Genomic DNA, 16,608 nt, shown 5'->3' with positions numbered 1-16,608 from the left:
AAAGAGCGGGACTGAACAAGATGAGGCGAGATCTTTCAAGACAGTTGTGAGAATCGAGTTAAGGCTTCATCTACTTCAAATTCAGGGGGAAAAAACATACAAAAAGAATTCTTCGATTGTGGCCCCTCCTTGTCTCAATTTGAAAACAAAATCATTAGGGTATAGTGAATCACATGGTCTTAGGCACTCACCATATCTATGAAGTTCAGATTTCATGTAGTTGGGAAGTTTTATGCTTTTAAATTGAAGCCAAGTCAGGGAGGTCAGAATCTGTTAGATACTAGAGACAGTTAAATCCTGAGTTTACCCCATATTGGCTGAGGACTTGGGGGAAGGAAGATTTAATCTTGAGCTTCAACTCTCCATCAACCATTTTTATTAAATTTTTTTCCAGTTTAGAACCTATTAAGAATCTTTGGCAGATAAAACGGAATTTAAAAAAAAAAAAGCTTTGAGTAGAAAACTGGTTATTTCTTGCCTAAAACAACAGCCACCTTACACTCTTTTTTTTTTGTTTGTTTGGTTTGGTTTGATTTTATGCTTTCCTATCACTTTCAGCTTATTTTAAACTTTAGTATTTCTAAACTTTCTTAATCCTTCCTCATTCTCTTTGAGTGTATCTGTGGAAATAAGAGTGAAATCTTTCCAATGAACACAAAAAGGCCCTGACAAGTTGGGAGATTACCTACATTGATAAAATCATATCATTGAAGTAAGTTTCAAAAATTAGAAAGTTTAAACAAATTGACCTAAGAACATCAAATATCTTAAAATTCTGCTCAGATGGAAATTTCATTTTAAAAAATAGGGTGCTTTATTTGTTTGTTTTTGCTGTACAAGAACAAGCAAAAATTGGTTAAAGATATGCTTTCAATAAAATTATTTAAACCTTTTGGAGTTGCTGTAATGGGTAGGTTTCACCAGCAGAGGGAGGCCTAAGTCTATAGTTAACTTTGAAAGCCATAGGGCAAAGCAAATAAATAGAAATCGGGGTTCTTTTATCATTTACACTGCCCTGAAAAAACATTTTCCCTATTAAATTTTATTAAAATTAATAAACTTTTCATTCATTGCTTGAAATCACTGGAGTTGGATATCATTTTGTTTGAAGAGTACTGGAATTTATTCAAAACAAACTCTTACTTTATTCAATGCTAACTAGTAAGGGACCTTTGAAGTGACCCAGTTCAACCCCCTCATTTAAGAAACAAGCCTACAGGAGTAGAATGAGATGTTGAAGAATACCCAATAAATTAGTAGCATATCTAAGACAGGAATCCATTTTCTGAACTCTTAAACCAATCTTTTTATGATATCTTTAAGATTTATAAAGACTCATGGGGAGGGGGGGAGGAAGTAGTTTGTTTAACTTTTATTATTGCTTAATTTTATACCTGGAATTTGATGGGTTTAGAGACTTATAGGATGTGAATCCCTCCATTGACTCCTTGTGCTGACCTTGGTCACCTCAACCCTCATTGACTTGACTTCCCTTTTTAAGAAGAAAAAAATGAATAAACTAGCACTGTTTAATCCTTCCTCCATAACTGTCTTTCTCTTTCTCTTTCTAATTCACCTTAGACCAGATTCAAAGAGAAACTGCTTAATCACTGAAAGTGATCTGTGCAAAAGGAAAATTTTCATTCTTTCAAGTCCTGTAGAGATTTCCTTTATTCTTAGGTTGAGAAAAACTGTAATACAATGAAGTCTAATTTTAAGGATCTAGCCTATATCCAGGGATAACCTTTACTTAGACCAATAAAGTACTTAATTTGAGCAGTCAATCATGACACAGTGAAATCCAATTCTCTCATTCTATTTTTTGTAGTTTGCTATCAAATAGAACATATACTTGGTGTCCATTATGAGAACAAAATAGTACAGTCTATGATATTTCAGTATGATATAAATGAAATGATTATAGAGTTTCATTTGCAGCTTGGGAAAGTTACTTAAATTCTCTTAGTCTCAGTTTCCCCAAAACGAAAAAGAAAAACTAGTCTAAGTAATATAAAAGGTCATTTCCACATCAGTTAGTCCATTAAAGGGCCTCAATTTCCTCTTCTATAAGTTTGGATCTAGGTATCATTAGTATTCTATCAATACCTCTGAAACTGAAACAGATGAGAAGGAAACAAGCCTTCATTAAAAACCTGCTATGTGCAAGGCACTTTACAAACATTATCTCATTTAATCTTTCTATCAATCCAATGAGATAGGTATCTCCATTTTTATAGTTGAGGAAACTTAGGTAAATAGAAGTTAAACAGCTTGTTCAAATCACACAACTAATAAGTTTCTAAAGTTATATTGGACTCAAGTCTTCAGGCTTATCACTTTATCTACTCTACCACATCCCTGCCTCAAGCTATTTAATATCTCTCTCCTGTTCACTGCCAAGCTTCTTTTTAAAAGTAGTTTATATTCATTTGTCCTACCACCCACTTACATCTTATTTTCTTACAATTCAGCTACTGTTCCCTCCAATCCACTACTTTTTTTTTTTTTTGCTTGTTTTTACCAGTGACCTTATCTCCAAATTCATTAGCTTCTTCTCCAATATTCTCTTCATGGACATCTCTGCAGTTTTTGAAAATGCTGACTATCCTTTCCATCTGCCATTTTATAAGGAACCACATTCTCTTGGTTGTTTTCCTATCTTTGTCATTCTTCTTCTCTGTATTCTTTGGCAGGAGCACTGAAATAAAAATGATAAATAAATAAGTCTGGGTTTGGATGCTAGCTCTGCTACTTTCTATCTGTGTGACCTTGTTGAGTGACAGTGTCTGTTCATATGTAAACATGAGGTACTAGAAAAATCCCTAAGATGTCTTTCAGCACCAAATTCTAGGCAGCTAGATGGCACAGTGAATAGAAAATCAGACTTGGAATTAGGAAGGTCTGAATTCAAATTTGGCCTCAGATATTAGCTTTGTAACCTTGAGCAAATCACTTACCTTTGATTTATCTCAGTTTTTTCAACTATAAAACAGAGACAATAACAGCATTTATCTTGCTGAGTTGTTGTGAGGATTTAATGAGATAATACTTGTAAAGTGTCTGCCACATAGTATATAATATATAAGTGCTTATTATTTCCTTCCTCTATGGACTATATTATAATCTTTTGCATTATTTTCTATGCTGCATTTTTTTCTCTGTCCACATGGTGGCACCATGAAGCTAGAAAATGATTACTGTAACTAATCAGATTATTAAAAAATTATGAACAAAATAGATTTTAATATTTATTAAAACACTTGTATGTTTGAGACCCAGGACATAAATTTCATGTGTAACATTAAGTGTTCTCCTTTAAATACATATTGAAATATAATGAAGAATATATATTTAAATATACTTTGTAATATGTGTCAAAGTTCATGGTATTCTATGCCTTTCATATTTTATGCCTTACATATTCTTTAAGAATGATACTGTCAATAAAACAGCCTTTTAAATCAATTAATGCTATTCAGCAGTATTGAAATGCATTGTACTAGTATATATATGAAACTATAGTTTATTAAAGTGATATAGTTCAAAATGGAAAACAATTTGGCAATTAGTTGAAAGTTGCCTGAGAAGGGAAACTCCTCTTCCCCCAAGATAACCTATGAGGGAAGGGAAATTCAAGAATTCATTCTCCTTCCTAAAATGCAGTTCAAAGTCTATTAATATAGGAAAAAAAAAAAAAGATTTCAGTTCACCCAGACAAGTCCAGACTTGTCAGAGACTGTGTTATAAAGGAAGAAAGGAAAATGAACACTGGAAAGATCTTTCTCTTCCCCTTTTGAAATCAAACAGGGGACTCCCATTCTACCATTTTGCAGTAACTTTTGACAACTTTGTTTTATTGCTTACCATATGTTCTCTGCCTGGAGGTTATAGTTTTTCTTCTGGTTATGTGAATTTATGATAATGATGACTTTAGGACTGCAACTATTGTGACCTTGGAAAGAAAAAAATGTGGAGGCATGTGCCTCTTGTTAGCATGCTTATTTATATTTTAAACTTCATGGGTCCTTAACTTTTTGTGTTTCATGGACCTAAGCAGTCTGATGAAGACTATGGAAGCCTTCTTAGAACTTTAAATGAATAAAATTATATATATACAATGAAGTCTAATTTTAAGTATGTAGCCTATATCCTTATTTCTGGACCTTAATATATATATATGTATGTATGTATGTATATATATATATGTATGTATGTATGTATATACATATATATAGGATTAAAGAGGAAATAAATTGTATTAAAATAGTTATCAAAATATCTCTCTGAAAAAAAGTTTACTGGACCACAGGTTAAAAGTTTCTATTAAAGAGTTAGACAGAAAAATTCAATAAATAGCAAAACTGTGGTTTGACACGAAGTACATAAAAAAGCTGAATGATGTATGAATTCGCTAAATGATTTCCACAATCAATAACTACTTAAGATTTGGGTTGTTTTTGTTTTCATCCCTCCTTCTCTCATTGAACTCACCTAATATTCCTCCTCTTCCTTCTCTCATTAAAGCCCCCTGGCAAGAAGTCTATATAGAAATAAAAAGCAATATAACTTATTTTGGTGAAATTTTAAACTCCCTTTTCTTTAAATAAAAGAACAGTCAAAAGCTACTTGATAAACACTCTTTTAAAAAAAGAAAGAAAGAAGGTTTAAATTCCAGCAATAAAACGAGTTAATGGGAAGAGGGAGAGAGAAACATGAAATGAGGAAACAAAAGGAAGGGGGAAGGGAGAAAAGGTGGAGTGAGTGATTGGCCATCAGTCTGTAAGACTTTCAACAATGTGTTAATTCCCTAACGTGTATGTAGATTGTCACTATTTATATCAGGACAGCTAGTAATATTCCAGGAGAGGGCGCTCTTGACTTCAAAGTATTCTAACAGGCAAAGGTGACAGAAGCACTTCTCATTTCTCTCACTTAGAGTACCTTCAAACCTAATCGCAGACTTACCAGCACTTCCCCCACTTTCCCCTCCCCCAACCCTATCCCCACCTCAAGCCGCATTCCCGTCCCCAGGATTCTGGCTAGGCCCCCGTGACCCGAAGGCCGAAATGAATAATGTGACGAAAACGACATAGAGATCAAGACCCGCAAAGACCACGCACGTTCTCCCCCCGCCCTGCCCCACCCCCATTTAGGACGCTTCTGAAACCTCTGGAACTTTAGAACTAGGAAGAGGCATAGGCAGAGCAGGGCGAGAGAGATTAGATCAGGGGAGCCTCCAGTTCCGTCCTTGCAGAGATCCAGTGGTAATGAGTTTGGGATAAAATCGACACTGCTTATCCTTTTATTTCATCATTTCTACTGAAATACTGGAACCATCCTCTTCCCGAAAAAAAAAAAAAAGTCCAGCAAGTTTTCTACAGACCTCTCAAGAAACAGCCCCCAACAACACCAAGAAGACTTCGCTTCAGCAAGTTACCATTACTTTTTAAACCCAGGGAAATTAAAGTCAGCTGGGGTTAAGAGGTGGGGGCGGTTGGAATTGAAACTATCCTCCAGCACTCCCCAAAGTGGCGTTTGCTTTGGATGGAAGTACGTGGCTTTCTAAGAAAGGGCATCTCCGACCTCATCTTTCAGAAGGGTGTGGGGGAAGAGGGCAGTAAACAGGGAGAAATCCGACCCCTCGTTTTAGCCCCAGTTATCGCTTTAACAGGCAGCAGCAGTGTGAGTTTGCATGAGAGACAAGGCTCAGATCGCTAGCTTTCCTCCACTTTGTAATCTTCATCTTGGAAGAGGTAGCGTGTATGTGTCTGTGTGTGTTAACCGTGGGGGTGGATGGGAGATAGGAAGCTGGAGGTGGCAGGGGGTCGGGGAGGGCAGGGATGGCTGCCACTTCTATTTGCATTTTATGTCCCTTAGAGAGTTCTAACGTAGTGACCAGCAATCTTCCCAGCAGGGGAGCTTTCCCGTAACCTAGCCGGTGGTCCCCTTTTCTCTCCTTTATTTTCCCTCCCCTCCCCTCTTCCAGCTGGGGTCCACGGACTACAGCGAATCAAGGAGGAACAGCCTAAGCCTCGGCCGCGAGCGCTCGGGGTGGCTACAACACGCACCCCCAGCGCACCTCCAAAGCCAGTGGCTCCCCTTAGAATGGCGAGGGTGGGCGGGCCGTTCTTTGTGACGTCTCGCCCCTTCTCAAGTTCCCACCCCCTTTCGAACCGCCCCTACTTATAAAACCACAGCGCCCGACCGTTCCACTCGCACAAGTCGAACGCGCGCATTTATCCGGGGCTGGGCAGCTGTGATAGCTGGGACACGGGCTCGGCTAGTCGGGAGCGCGGCACCAGCTCAGAGCCTGGGTGGTGGGAGCAGCGCCCCGACATCGAGGAGGCTGAGGCGCAAAGGTCGAGGCCGAGGGAGACGCGATGGAATTACTGAGGACGATCACCTATCAGCCAGCCGGCACAACCAAGATGTGCGAACAGGCGCTGGGCAAAACCTGTGCTGGGGAGTCTAGGAAGAAAAAGCAGCAGCAGCTGCCGGAGGAGCCGCTGCCGCCGCCGTCGCAACAGCAGCAGCCGGCGGCACAACCGCAGCAGCAGCAACCCCAGACCCAGCTGTCTGCACACCATCATCACCATCATTCGCACTCCGGGACCGAGGTCTCAAGGATTATAACCGACCCCACCACGGGGAAGCGCTACTGCCGGGGCAAGGTGCTGGGGAAGGTGAGTGGTACCCGGGCGCGCGATGCAGGAGGAAAGGAGAAAATGGAAGGGGCATTGAACTGCGAGGGTGGGGGAGTGAAGGTCTAGTGTGGGACCCTCGTCTCATGAGAGTCCACGCGAGACCCTCACTCCCCATGGCTCAGATGAGGGTAAATGAGGGTTTTCCAGCAATCCTCGTCCTCCCAATAGCACCAGTTTACCTGGGTGTTTCGGGCAGCACCTCCTCGCCGGCCCCTTCTTCCCATTTCCTCATCAGCCCCTGCCCCGGGGCAGCTGCAACAGCAGCAGCTGCTTCCTGCCCTGGTGTCCTGGTTCTTTCACCTGGTGTTGTTTCTGGTCCGGGCTTTGTGCGGAAGGGTGATGGAAGCATCTGCCTTTTTCTCTACCCTGTGCTCCACCGGCAGGCTTTCCTGAAGCCTTTTAGGTTATAAAATAAAAAAGTAGAAACCTTCCGTCTTTGTCCGACCAAAAGGTTGTGTAGAAAGAGTAATGCCCCTCTCCATATAATTCTTCTATCTGAAAACTCCTTGAATACGATTGCTTTCTTAAATTTAGCTTTCTCTGTCTCCCCTACTCCCAAAACATTATAAAGCCATCTTTGTTACTGAGGCGAGGAAACTGTCTGACCCCTTTCAAGGTGCTTTAAAAAGGATTCCTCTCCAACCACAAAAGAGTCCATTTTCCTGTTTTCCCCCTTTTTTCTCCCCCCCCCCCCATGCTTAGCTTAATTTTCTATCTTTGTCTCATTTTAGGGCGGCTTTGCAAAGTGTTATGAAATGACAGATTTGACAAATAACAAAGTCTATGCTGCAAAAATCATTCCTCACAGCCGTGTAGCTAAGCCTCATCAAAGGGAAAAGGTGTGTATGACTGTTGTTTAAAATATTTTCTTTGTGTGGCAGAATGGCCCTTCCCTCTTAGGAAAATGTCTTCTGCATGTGTAAGCACTGTCTCCTCAGAGGTGACGTGAGGCTCATAGAGCACATCTTGCTTTTTCTTTTAGATTGACAAAGAAATAGAGTTGCACCGGATTCTTCATCACAGGCATGTGGTACAGTTTTACCACTACTTTGAAGACAAAGAAAACATTTATATTCTCCTGGAGTACTGCAGTAGAAGGGTAAGGATTAGAAACAACTAAGTCCATGAAATTCACTTGCCCCCAAACTGCTGGGATTTTCAAATTATTCATTTATAGTAAAAAAAAAAAATTTCATTTTCTATGAAAAGTAAAAGTCAAATAGCTAATTTTGACAACTTTTTCCCCCCTCAGTCTATGGCTCATATCTTGAAAGCAAGAAAGGTATTGACAGAACCAGAAGTCCGATACTACCTCAGGCAGATTGTGTCAGGTCTGAAATACCTTCATGAACAAGAAATCTTACACAGAGATCTTAAATTAGGTAAGCTTGTACCTAAAACACTGATCTTATTGGCAAAGGGGGTAGGGTACCTTTGTTTTCCCCCCATCTGCTTTTTATTTTTTATTTGATCTAATGAATGCACTCTTTCATTTCCCCCTCTCTATCATCTTGCAATAAACCCTTTTAAAAAAATGCTTTCATTGTATATTCAATAGTAACTGTATTTGACTCTTGTGAATGATCAAGGAGGAATCATGTTCTTGACTTTACTTATTTCTAGGTAATTTCTTTATTAATGAAGCCATGGAACTAAAAGTGGGGGACTTTGGCTTGGCAGCAAGGTTGGAACCACTGGAACACAGAAGGAGGTAAGAATCTAAAAGACATACTACGCCAGAATCTATAGGTATGAGAGAGAATAAGAAAATTTAAGCCATGTTCTGTTTCAAATCAGAACACTGATTTAAATCATTTAATACCTACAGCACATAATCATAAGACTTCTAATAAACTGAAAACTCAGAGGAGGCAAAAAAAGAAGTCTAAATGTGTTCAGAATATTAAAACTAAAAAAACCTTGTTTACCTAAAGGGAAAACAGTGGTCTTGGTTTGTTAAGACTGGTAGACCTGAGGTAGCAAATCCAATCTCCTCTTCATATATTTGTGTGCTGCTTATTCCCAAAGGTCATCTGGTCGGGACCATATTGCAAATAGTACCTTGACATTGGTTATTTGGGTTTTTTTAATTCCATCCCTCTTAACTTGGGGGAAAAAATCTCATCTGTCTTTTTAAAATAATGAAATTCCCTAACCTTTTTTTAAAAATTATTTTTCTTGTCTTTTAGAACAATCTGTGGCACTCCAAACTATCTCTCTCCTGAAGTCCTCAATAAACAAGGGCATGGCTGTGAATCAGATATTTGGGCCTTAGGCTGTGTAATGTAAGTATGGTGTACTATCCTAAATTCATAATACGAATTTTAGTTTTCAGAAACCTTTAATAGGAGCATGCAACCTTTCCTAAAGGAAGTTTTGTTTCACTCCTTAGGTATACAATGTTACTAGGAAGACCTCCATTTGAAACGACAAATCTCAAAGAAACTTATAGGTGTATAAGGGAAGCCAGGTATACAATGCCATCTTCATTGCTGGCCCCTGCAAAGCACTTAATAGCCAGCATGTTGTCCAAAAATCCTGAAGATCGCCCTAGTTTAGATGACATCATACGTCATGACTTCTTCTTGCAGGTTGGTGCATTGTCTCTTGCTGCCATAACAAAGTTGGCACAACAACATTCCAGACATCTTATAGTTCTCTGACTGTCCTTTTTTTTCCTGTCATTTTACAGGGCTTTACCCCAGATAGACTTTCTTCTAGCTGCTGTCATACGGTTCCAGATTTCCACTTATCAAGTCCCGCCAAGAATTTCTTCAAGAAAGCGGCTGCAGCTCTTTTTGGTGGCAAAAAAGAAAAAGCAAGATATTTTGATACACATAGTAAGTTATTTCATAGCCCTTAGAATTTTTTTTTTAAGTATATGTTAGCTCTAGAAAACTCTGTTTAATATAATTAGCTTTTTATTGTAAAGTTGAGAATAAATTTATTTCAGGTTCTCTTTGAATATGCTGTCAATGCATAGAAAGACAGATGTGTTATGGTATAATTAGTTTTTCTGGGTGCATTTATTGTGATTGGCAGCTTTTTTGTTAATTAATCAGTTGAATGTATTACTTATTTAACTGCAACCAATGACATTTGTATAATGCTGTTTCTTTCATGGTTGTTCATAAGCTGAAAAAATACAAGGAGAAACAAATCAGAAAAAAGAAAAAATTGGATTGCAGTCATGCTCATACTCTTCTTTCCTTGATTTTCAGATAGACTAGCTAAAGAAGATGAAGAAATTTACAAGCTCAGACATGATCTGAAGAAAACATCGATAACTCAACAGCCCATCAAACATAGAGTGGATGAGGTATGTAGGAAAAAATAAAAAGTATTTGCCTGCTTTGATTGAAGCTGATAATTCTTGAAGCTTAGCCTGTGTGTTAACTAAACTTCTATATTTATCACAGTCCAAGCATGCAAAATACCCATCACAAAACATTTTTCATTAGGTGTTCTAAAAGTGTTTTCCATCCAGTCAGCCCTGTCACCTTTAAAAATCTTGATTCCGGCACTTCTATTTTGACATGGTGCAAAACATAAGAAGCCAAGTAATCTGGCTTACATAATTTGTCTCCTTCCCCCAACACCCACCACTTTAAATCTTGTCACTTGCTCACAAAGCTTTGAAAGTTTCACTTTAGTGTTGAAGTATTAAATGTATTCAGATGCTTAATTCTTAATGCAGGACTCTCTCTTCTTAGGAGATCCAGCCACCCAGCACTACTGTTGCCAACTCTGGAGCACCTGCAGTAGATTCCAAGCAGCAAATTGGTGATGCGATTCGAATGATTGTCAGAGGGACTCTTGGCAGCTGCAGCAGTAGCAGTGAATGTAAGTAGATGACAAAATGGTACTCATGCTTGGAAAATGTAAATGCTTAAAGACTTGAGTTAGCCGGTGTCAAATTAGAACATGTTTCCTGTGGTGAATTGCAATTCCTTACTACAGAATATATAGGAGAAAAAATACTATATTTGGAGTCAGAATAATGAGATTAGAGCTCTAGTATTTATTCCTTTTTGTAACCCATGGCAAGTCAGGTAGTTGTTTAGCCTCAATTTCCAGATCTGAAAATTTAAGAAGGTTGAATAACATTGAGACAATGTAGAGTAGTAGATAAATAGAAATCAGGACCTGGATTCAGATCCTTCCCCTGTTAGTGTTACAAAAGACAAGATGTTTATCTCATTTAAGTCTCTTGTTTTCTGTTCTGTAAAAAAAAAAAAAAATGGTCAAACTAGATGAGTTAGAGTGTCCTTTGAGATCTAAATCTGTGACCCTATGGACATCTCTAAAGTCCCTTTCACCTCTAAATCCCTTGAGTAAATAATATTTGCAGAATAGGAAAGCTACAAGCCCAAAACAAAAGTAGAAAATGTATAAGTTTTGTTCTTGAGACCTTAGATTTAGACCAAGCTTTCTCCAAAGTCTTTTAATAAATCATATCTTCCATTCCATTACAAAATATTATCTCTAAAACTCCAATCTCATGTTTTTCAGGTCTTGAAGATAGTACCATGGGCAGTGTTGCAGACACAGTGGCAAGAGTACTTCGAGGGTGTCTAGAAAACATGCCAGAGGCTGACTTTATTCCAAAAGAGCAATTGGTCACCTCATTCCAGTGGGTGACCAAATGGGTGGATTATTCAAATAAATATGGCTTTGGTTATCAGCTGTCAGACCACACTGTTGGTGTGCTCTTCAACAACGGTGCCCATATGAGCCTCCTTCCTGACAAAAAGTAATTATTCAGTAAATTTATAATCTCAATTCATTTTCTTTTTAAAATTTATTTTTACTGTTGTTAAAAGTCTCATTTCTAGGAAATCATGTTTTCCTGACTCTTCTTTTTTCTTCTTTCCTCCCCTTCTTGTCTATTAGGACAGTCCACTACTATGCAGAGCTTGGTCAATGTTCTGTTTTCCCAGCTACCGATGCCCCTCAACAATTCATCAGCCAAGTGACTGTGCTAAAATACTTCTCTCACTACATGGAAGAGAATCTCATGGATGTAAGTGGCCCAGACTGCCCAGAATTCGACATGTTCTTGCCAATCACAGTTGTCCATACAAGGGCTAATTTCTTGAATCTTCTTCTGTCTTTTAGGGTGGAGACCTACCTAGTGTTACAGACATCAGGAGACCAAGACTCTACTTGCTGCAGTGGTTAAAATCAGACAAGGCCTTAATGATGCTCTTCAATGATGGCACTTTTCAGGTAAATAGTGATAAAGGCCTATGATAACTTCCCTGGTCATCTCTTCAGAATTCTCCTTAGCGTCATCTAACAATGATCTTACATTTCCCCCCTCTTCTTTATTTTACACAGGTGAACTTCTACCACGATCATACAAAAATCATTATCTGTAGCCAGAATGAGGAATATCTGCTGACGTATATCAATGAAGATAGGATATCCACTACCTTCAGGCTGACAACCTTGCTGATAACTGGGTGTTCGTTAGAATTAAAAAACCGAATGGAATATGCACTGAACATGTTGCTGCAAAGATGTAACTAAAGGACTTTTCTGTCTAAATCCAAAGGACTTTTTTTTTATTTCACTGTGAGAACGAAAGGGAAGGCAGGAGAATGATCAGTATGTTGAAGATGGACAGGTGGTGGTACGAAAACAATTTCTTTGCAGCCTGCTGGGCTGGGACCAGACTGAGGCATAAAAAAAAAAAAAAATCTTGTCTTTGGATGCCATTAAACAGTGTACTAGAATGCAGTTTTCCTTGATGTACCTGTTTAAGAGGTTTTTCGGACAATTTCTCAGCAAAAATGCATTGACTTTTAACTTCTCTCTGTAGAGAGCATTTCAGTCAGAGGACTTGGAACTGTGAATACACTTCCTGAAGGGGAGGGAGGGGGAGAAAGCTCCCATGTTATTGAACGGCTGTAACTAGAGCAGCTTTGGGCTGCCCAACTGTGAACTATGGCCATATTTTTTTTTTCTTTTAATTTTTCAAGACAAAAAATAACCCACACTTGTGGCTGGAGAAGTGCATTCCTTGTTAATAAACTTGTTATTTATTACAGCCTAAAGTGCAGTATTTATTACCTAAACTTTTTTTTTTGGAGGGGGGGATGTTGACCATTTTAAACTGTTGGCAATAAAGAGAATGAAAAGCAGAAGCTTTGCTTTCCTGTCTTAAATCTAGACTTTAAAAATTGGTGGCAAAAGAATGGGTTTTGAGTTGGTGCCAGACAGATGACTGGTATTATGTACTTTCCTGAACTACTCAGTAGACTGTATTTGGAAAATGTACAGATAAAAAACCATGCCTACCCCCATCTCCCCAGCAATAATGTGGTGATACTAGTAAGCCACTGACATTTTGTCTCTCTCCCTCCCTCCACTTGTATGCTGACTCAGACTTAAGAAATATCTATCTCTGTTTCAATAGGAAGAGGGCAAATGTGCTACAAAAAACACTATTAAAAAAACAAAATTCAGGTCTTGTTCGAACTTAAGATACTTGGTATTCTTAATATTACCTAGAACTAGTTTAGCTTGGCTCTGAAGGCTATAATAAGTAAACACCTCATTTCATTAGGTGACAGCAGGGATGGGAAACTAATTTTAACACTGAGCAGCCTCACTCTGCATTATAATATTTGCACCACCTATGTGTATTACTCAGCCTCTTAAAAAAAATAATTCTAATCCTGTTTCCAGTGCTAGGGCAGGAGTCTAGAAGTTGAAAATCTTTTTGTAAGTCTCCTTTTGTGTGTAAAGGAGGAAGGGTGATATGGTACTTGGGTTTGTAGGTAATCTACAGTATCTATCTTAACTATTCTTGGAGAGGTCAAGACTTTATTTCCAAGCTGGCTTTCATTCAGTTCTATTCTCTTACACACACACATTAAAGAAAGCTGTTAATCCAGTTCTTCTGAACTTGTGTTGACCTGCACATGATGCAAATTATTTGTTTTGAATTCTTTTCCAAATTGGATCACTTTGGATTCTGGGAAGAAGAGAAGCACTCGATAATTAGGCTAAGGGTCTACATGTACTTCTGAGGTTTTGTGTTCATCTTCCTGCTTAAAGATGATTAGTACACATTTTAGTTTAAAAAAATGATAAAACATATCTTGCACCATCAAATTATGCACATAGTTTGGATTTACAGAGGATGTGGCATTTGGAAATCATATATCTGGTCTTAATAATCAACATTAATAAAGTATGCAAAGCACTTTTTATCCATTATCTTATTAGGTCCTCACAGCCACCCTGTGAGGTAAGAATAAATATTATCTCCATTTTACAGGTAAGGAAATTGAGGCTCTTTGAAGTTAAATGACCTGCCCATGGGCAGGGCTATTAAATAGCCAGGGAAGAATTTCAACTTGGGTTCCTTAATCTGCCTAATAGTATTTTCTATACAGTTTGGAAGCTAAGATTGAAGGGAAACATTAAGGATTTTTTAAGAGTTCCAAGTCTGAAGCTGACTCCCTTGCTAGATGAGAGCTAAAACTTGATGAGGTTCTCAGAGGATGTCACTTCAGCCAATAGCTGACCTGTGGGAAAAACTGGAGGCAGAACAACCAATAACGGTGATATTTAGACAATTTTTAAACTAATGTTCAGGTGACCGTGTGTGAGTGTGTGTGTTTTAAATTGAAGTTATACATACACTGAAGTCATTGCTTTTAATAGTATGCCGTTAATGATCACTCCTGCTGCATTTCATCTAACTACGGACAGTCCTGTTCCTAACCAAGCATTGCATGTTCTGTTATTCTTGCTTCACTTGTTATTTTGAATCTGGACTTTGTTCTCTGATGAACAGAGAGGAAGAGATTGTATAAGCTTCAAAAATATAAAATTTCCTCCCATTCAACATCTCTTAAAGTACTTCCAAACAGAAAACAATACACGTTATAAAGAACCTCAAAAACACATTAATATGGCTCTGAATTCTTGTCCCTAATCTATAAGATAACTGGGTCCTAAAGAGTGAACAGATACTAGTACACCTTACAAAAGGTTTGGAGCCACTGTTGTAGAAAAAAGAGATCACCTGGGTCTGCAAAACTCCCCATTGTGTCCCAAACCACATTAAAATATAACTGGGAAATGTTTAACAAGATAAACTTTTAAAATGTAATGAAACACAAATAATATTAATTTGTGGCTTTCTAAGAAAATATGTTGTTGGTCATAGGGATCTTCTATTTGAATTTTCCATTGTTTCTGTGCATTTAAATAGAGCTTTCCCAGTCCCATATGAACATTATAGAGATATAATGGTCAAGCTGTGATTTCTGGGGAAAGAACTTCTAGTGAAAAAATGCCCAAGAAAATCTACCAATGCAGATTAACAACTTAATCTGAGAGAGTAAATCTGAGTGCCAAGGGTCACAGAATCAGCCTTCGTCAAAGACAGATTTTGAACCTAAGCCTTCCCAGTGTCAATATTGGCTGGCTCTGTCTCCTATATCATACTTGCATATCACTAGTTGGGGAAAAGGGAAAGCAGTTTTCATGGGGCATTTTACCAGCTTTAAATAAGAAGTTGCTAACATGGTATTTATGTTAATCACAACTGGTTGAATTATATTCTCTCTGGAGAAGTTTGACTCTATTCCCTCAACATATTAGTGGTGTTCATTAGCTGGGTAACTACTAAAAAGTCTTTCCTGCTCTAAATTTATTGTTCTACTTGGTACCCTTCTCTAGGGGATAGAAGTGTGAAATAGTTTTTTGTATGGATGGATTTAAAATTCCAGCTCTTGTGTTCACAGATAAATAGAACTAAGCTTCCAGTGATTTGCACTGATGTTTCTGAAACACTGGCCTTTAGTCTATTCTATAGGAAAAAGGGATTCACTTTCCTTTAAACTATAAGGGCAATTTAGCAAGGAAGGAATATTTGTAAAATGCTTTATTTTTAAAACATGAACATGTTATCAGCCTCAAAGTGCAAAAATGTCTTCAGACCTGCCAAAGAGAATTCTTAGTAAAAGGTTCATTAGAGGCTTATGAAAACTAAAATTTCTTATTGGTTGCTTATCTCCCTTTACATGATTCATCAACTCAATGTGTGATTTATGTTTAATCATGTGATTAAGAGAAAAAAGATTGATTTCAAATAGAGACTAGACAATAGGGAATAATAATTAAATGATTACTGATTCTAGCCCATTATTTTTTGGATCAAATATAATTGTTTACATGTGGTTAAATTTTATGGACAGGACATTTTTTACCAAGATTTTGCAATCCTATTTCTTCTTCTTGTGTGTATTTCTGTTGCAATCTTTACAAACTGTTAAGTCATTAGAATTGATAGAGACAATAATTATCTAATTTAGCATGGTTCAGTATAATTGATCTGATCCTACAAGGAGATGTTATGGGTCAGAAGAAACAAGGTACTAAGTGGAACTGAGAAACAATGCTTGTGTTCACATCTTTACTCATTGGAGTTCACACGTTGGGAGATTTCAGGTTTAGTATGAGATATCCAAATTCACACCTCCTTTAATTTAACCCTGCCTCCAGAAGGAGGAGTCAACCTTTGGGAGATCATATATAAAGAGGCTCTTAGTTTTGGGTTAGTTACTTTGGAACATTCCCAGGGGTCTGCAAGGAGCACTCTGGGAGGAAGCCCACCAAGCCCTCTCTCGGAGGTGAGACAGATTCATTTACAACTTTTACCTTTGTGCGGGCTGGAGGCTGAAGAAAGCAGAGGCAGAAGTAAAGGACAAAGCTGCAAGAGCTCTTAGAACCAAGGAGAGAGAGGCCTCTAAGAAAAACTAACCCGGCTATTTTGGAGGAAGCAATAAAAGATCTGAATTTAACATTTGGCTGCATTTGGGTGATTATTAATTTTAACTGAAACTAAGGCTGCCTCCAGAAAACCTCCCCGAGAAACCTGCTC

At 38.1% G+C, this 16,608-nt stretch overlaps 1 protein-coding gene across 2 annotated transcripts; it reads left to right on the top strand.

Annotated features, from left to right (window-relative positions):
- The first annotated feature begins 5,176 nt into the window (after positions 1 to 5,176).
- On the top strand, positions 5,177 to 12,853 carry PLK2 (polo like kinase 2). 2 transcript variants are annotated; one of them, XM_051991007.1, is made up of 16 exons: positions 5,177 to 5,432; positions 5,676 to 5,753; positions 5,987 to 6,683; positions 7,436 to 7,543; positions 7,687 to 7,803; positions 7,957 to 8,086; positions 8,328 to 8,415; positions 8,894 to 8,989; positions 9,097 to 9,295; positions 9,397 to 9,544; positions 9,926 to 10,023; positions 10,418 to 10,547; positions 11,217 to 11,457; positions 11,598 to 11,727; positions 11,823 to 11,933; positions 12,045 to 12,853. In XM_051991007.1, the coding sequence occupies exons 3-16, from the start codon at positions 6,381 to 6,383 to the stop codon at positions 12,234 to 12,236; spliced, it is 2,091 nt and encodes a 696-aa protein (XP_051846967.1). In that variant the 5' UTR covers positions 5,177 to 5,432; positions 5,676 to 5,753; positions 5,987 to 6,380; the 3' UTR covers positions 12,237 to 12,853. The 2 variants fall into 2 exon arrangements, with proteins under 2 accessions (XP_051846967.1, XP_051846959.1); XM_051990999.1 differs by having other exon boundaries at positions 5,177 to 5,753.
- Positions 12,854 to 16,608: the final 3,755 nt, after the last annotated feature.

The sequence above is a fragment of the Antechinus flavipes genome, chromosome 1 (assembly GCF_016432865.1).
Source record: "Antechinus flavipes isolate AdamAnt ecotype Samford, QLD, Australia chromosome 1, AdamAnt_v2, whole genome shotgun sequence".
Taxonomy (NCBI): domain Eukaryota; kingdom Metazoa; phylum Chordata; class Mammalia; order Dasyuromorphia; family Dasyuridae; genus Antechinus; species Antechinus flavipes.
Note: the sequence above shows the minus strand (reverse complement) of the source record. Positions and strands in the feature narration are given on the sequence as shown.

Bases quoted from the DNA above. Each gene is read 5' to 3' on its own strand.
- PLK2 (XM_051991007.1), top strand. From the start codon at position 6,381: ATGGAATTACTGAGGACGATCACCTATCAGCCAGCCGGCACAACCAAG. The intron at 6,684-7,435 runs GTGAGTGGTACC...GTCTCATTTTAG, and splicing joins GGGGCAAGGTGCTGGGGAAG to GGCGGCTTTGCAAAGTGTTA. The intron at 11,458-11,597 runs GTAATTATTCAG...CTTGTCTATTAG, and splicing joins AGCCTCCTTCCTGACAAAAA to GACAGTCCACTACTATGCAG.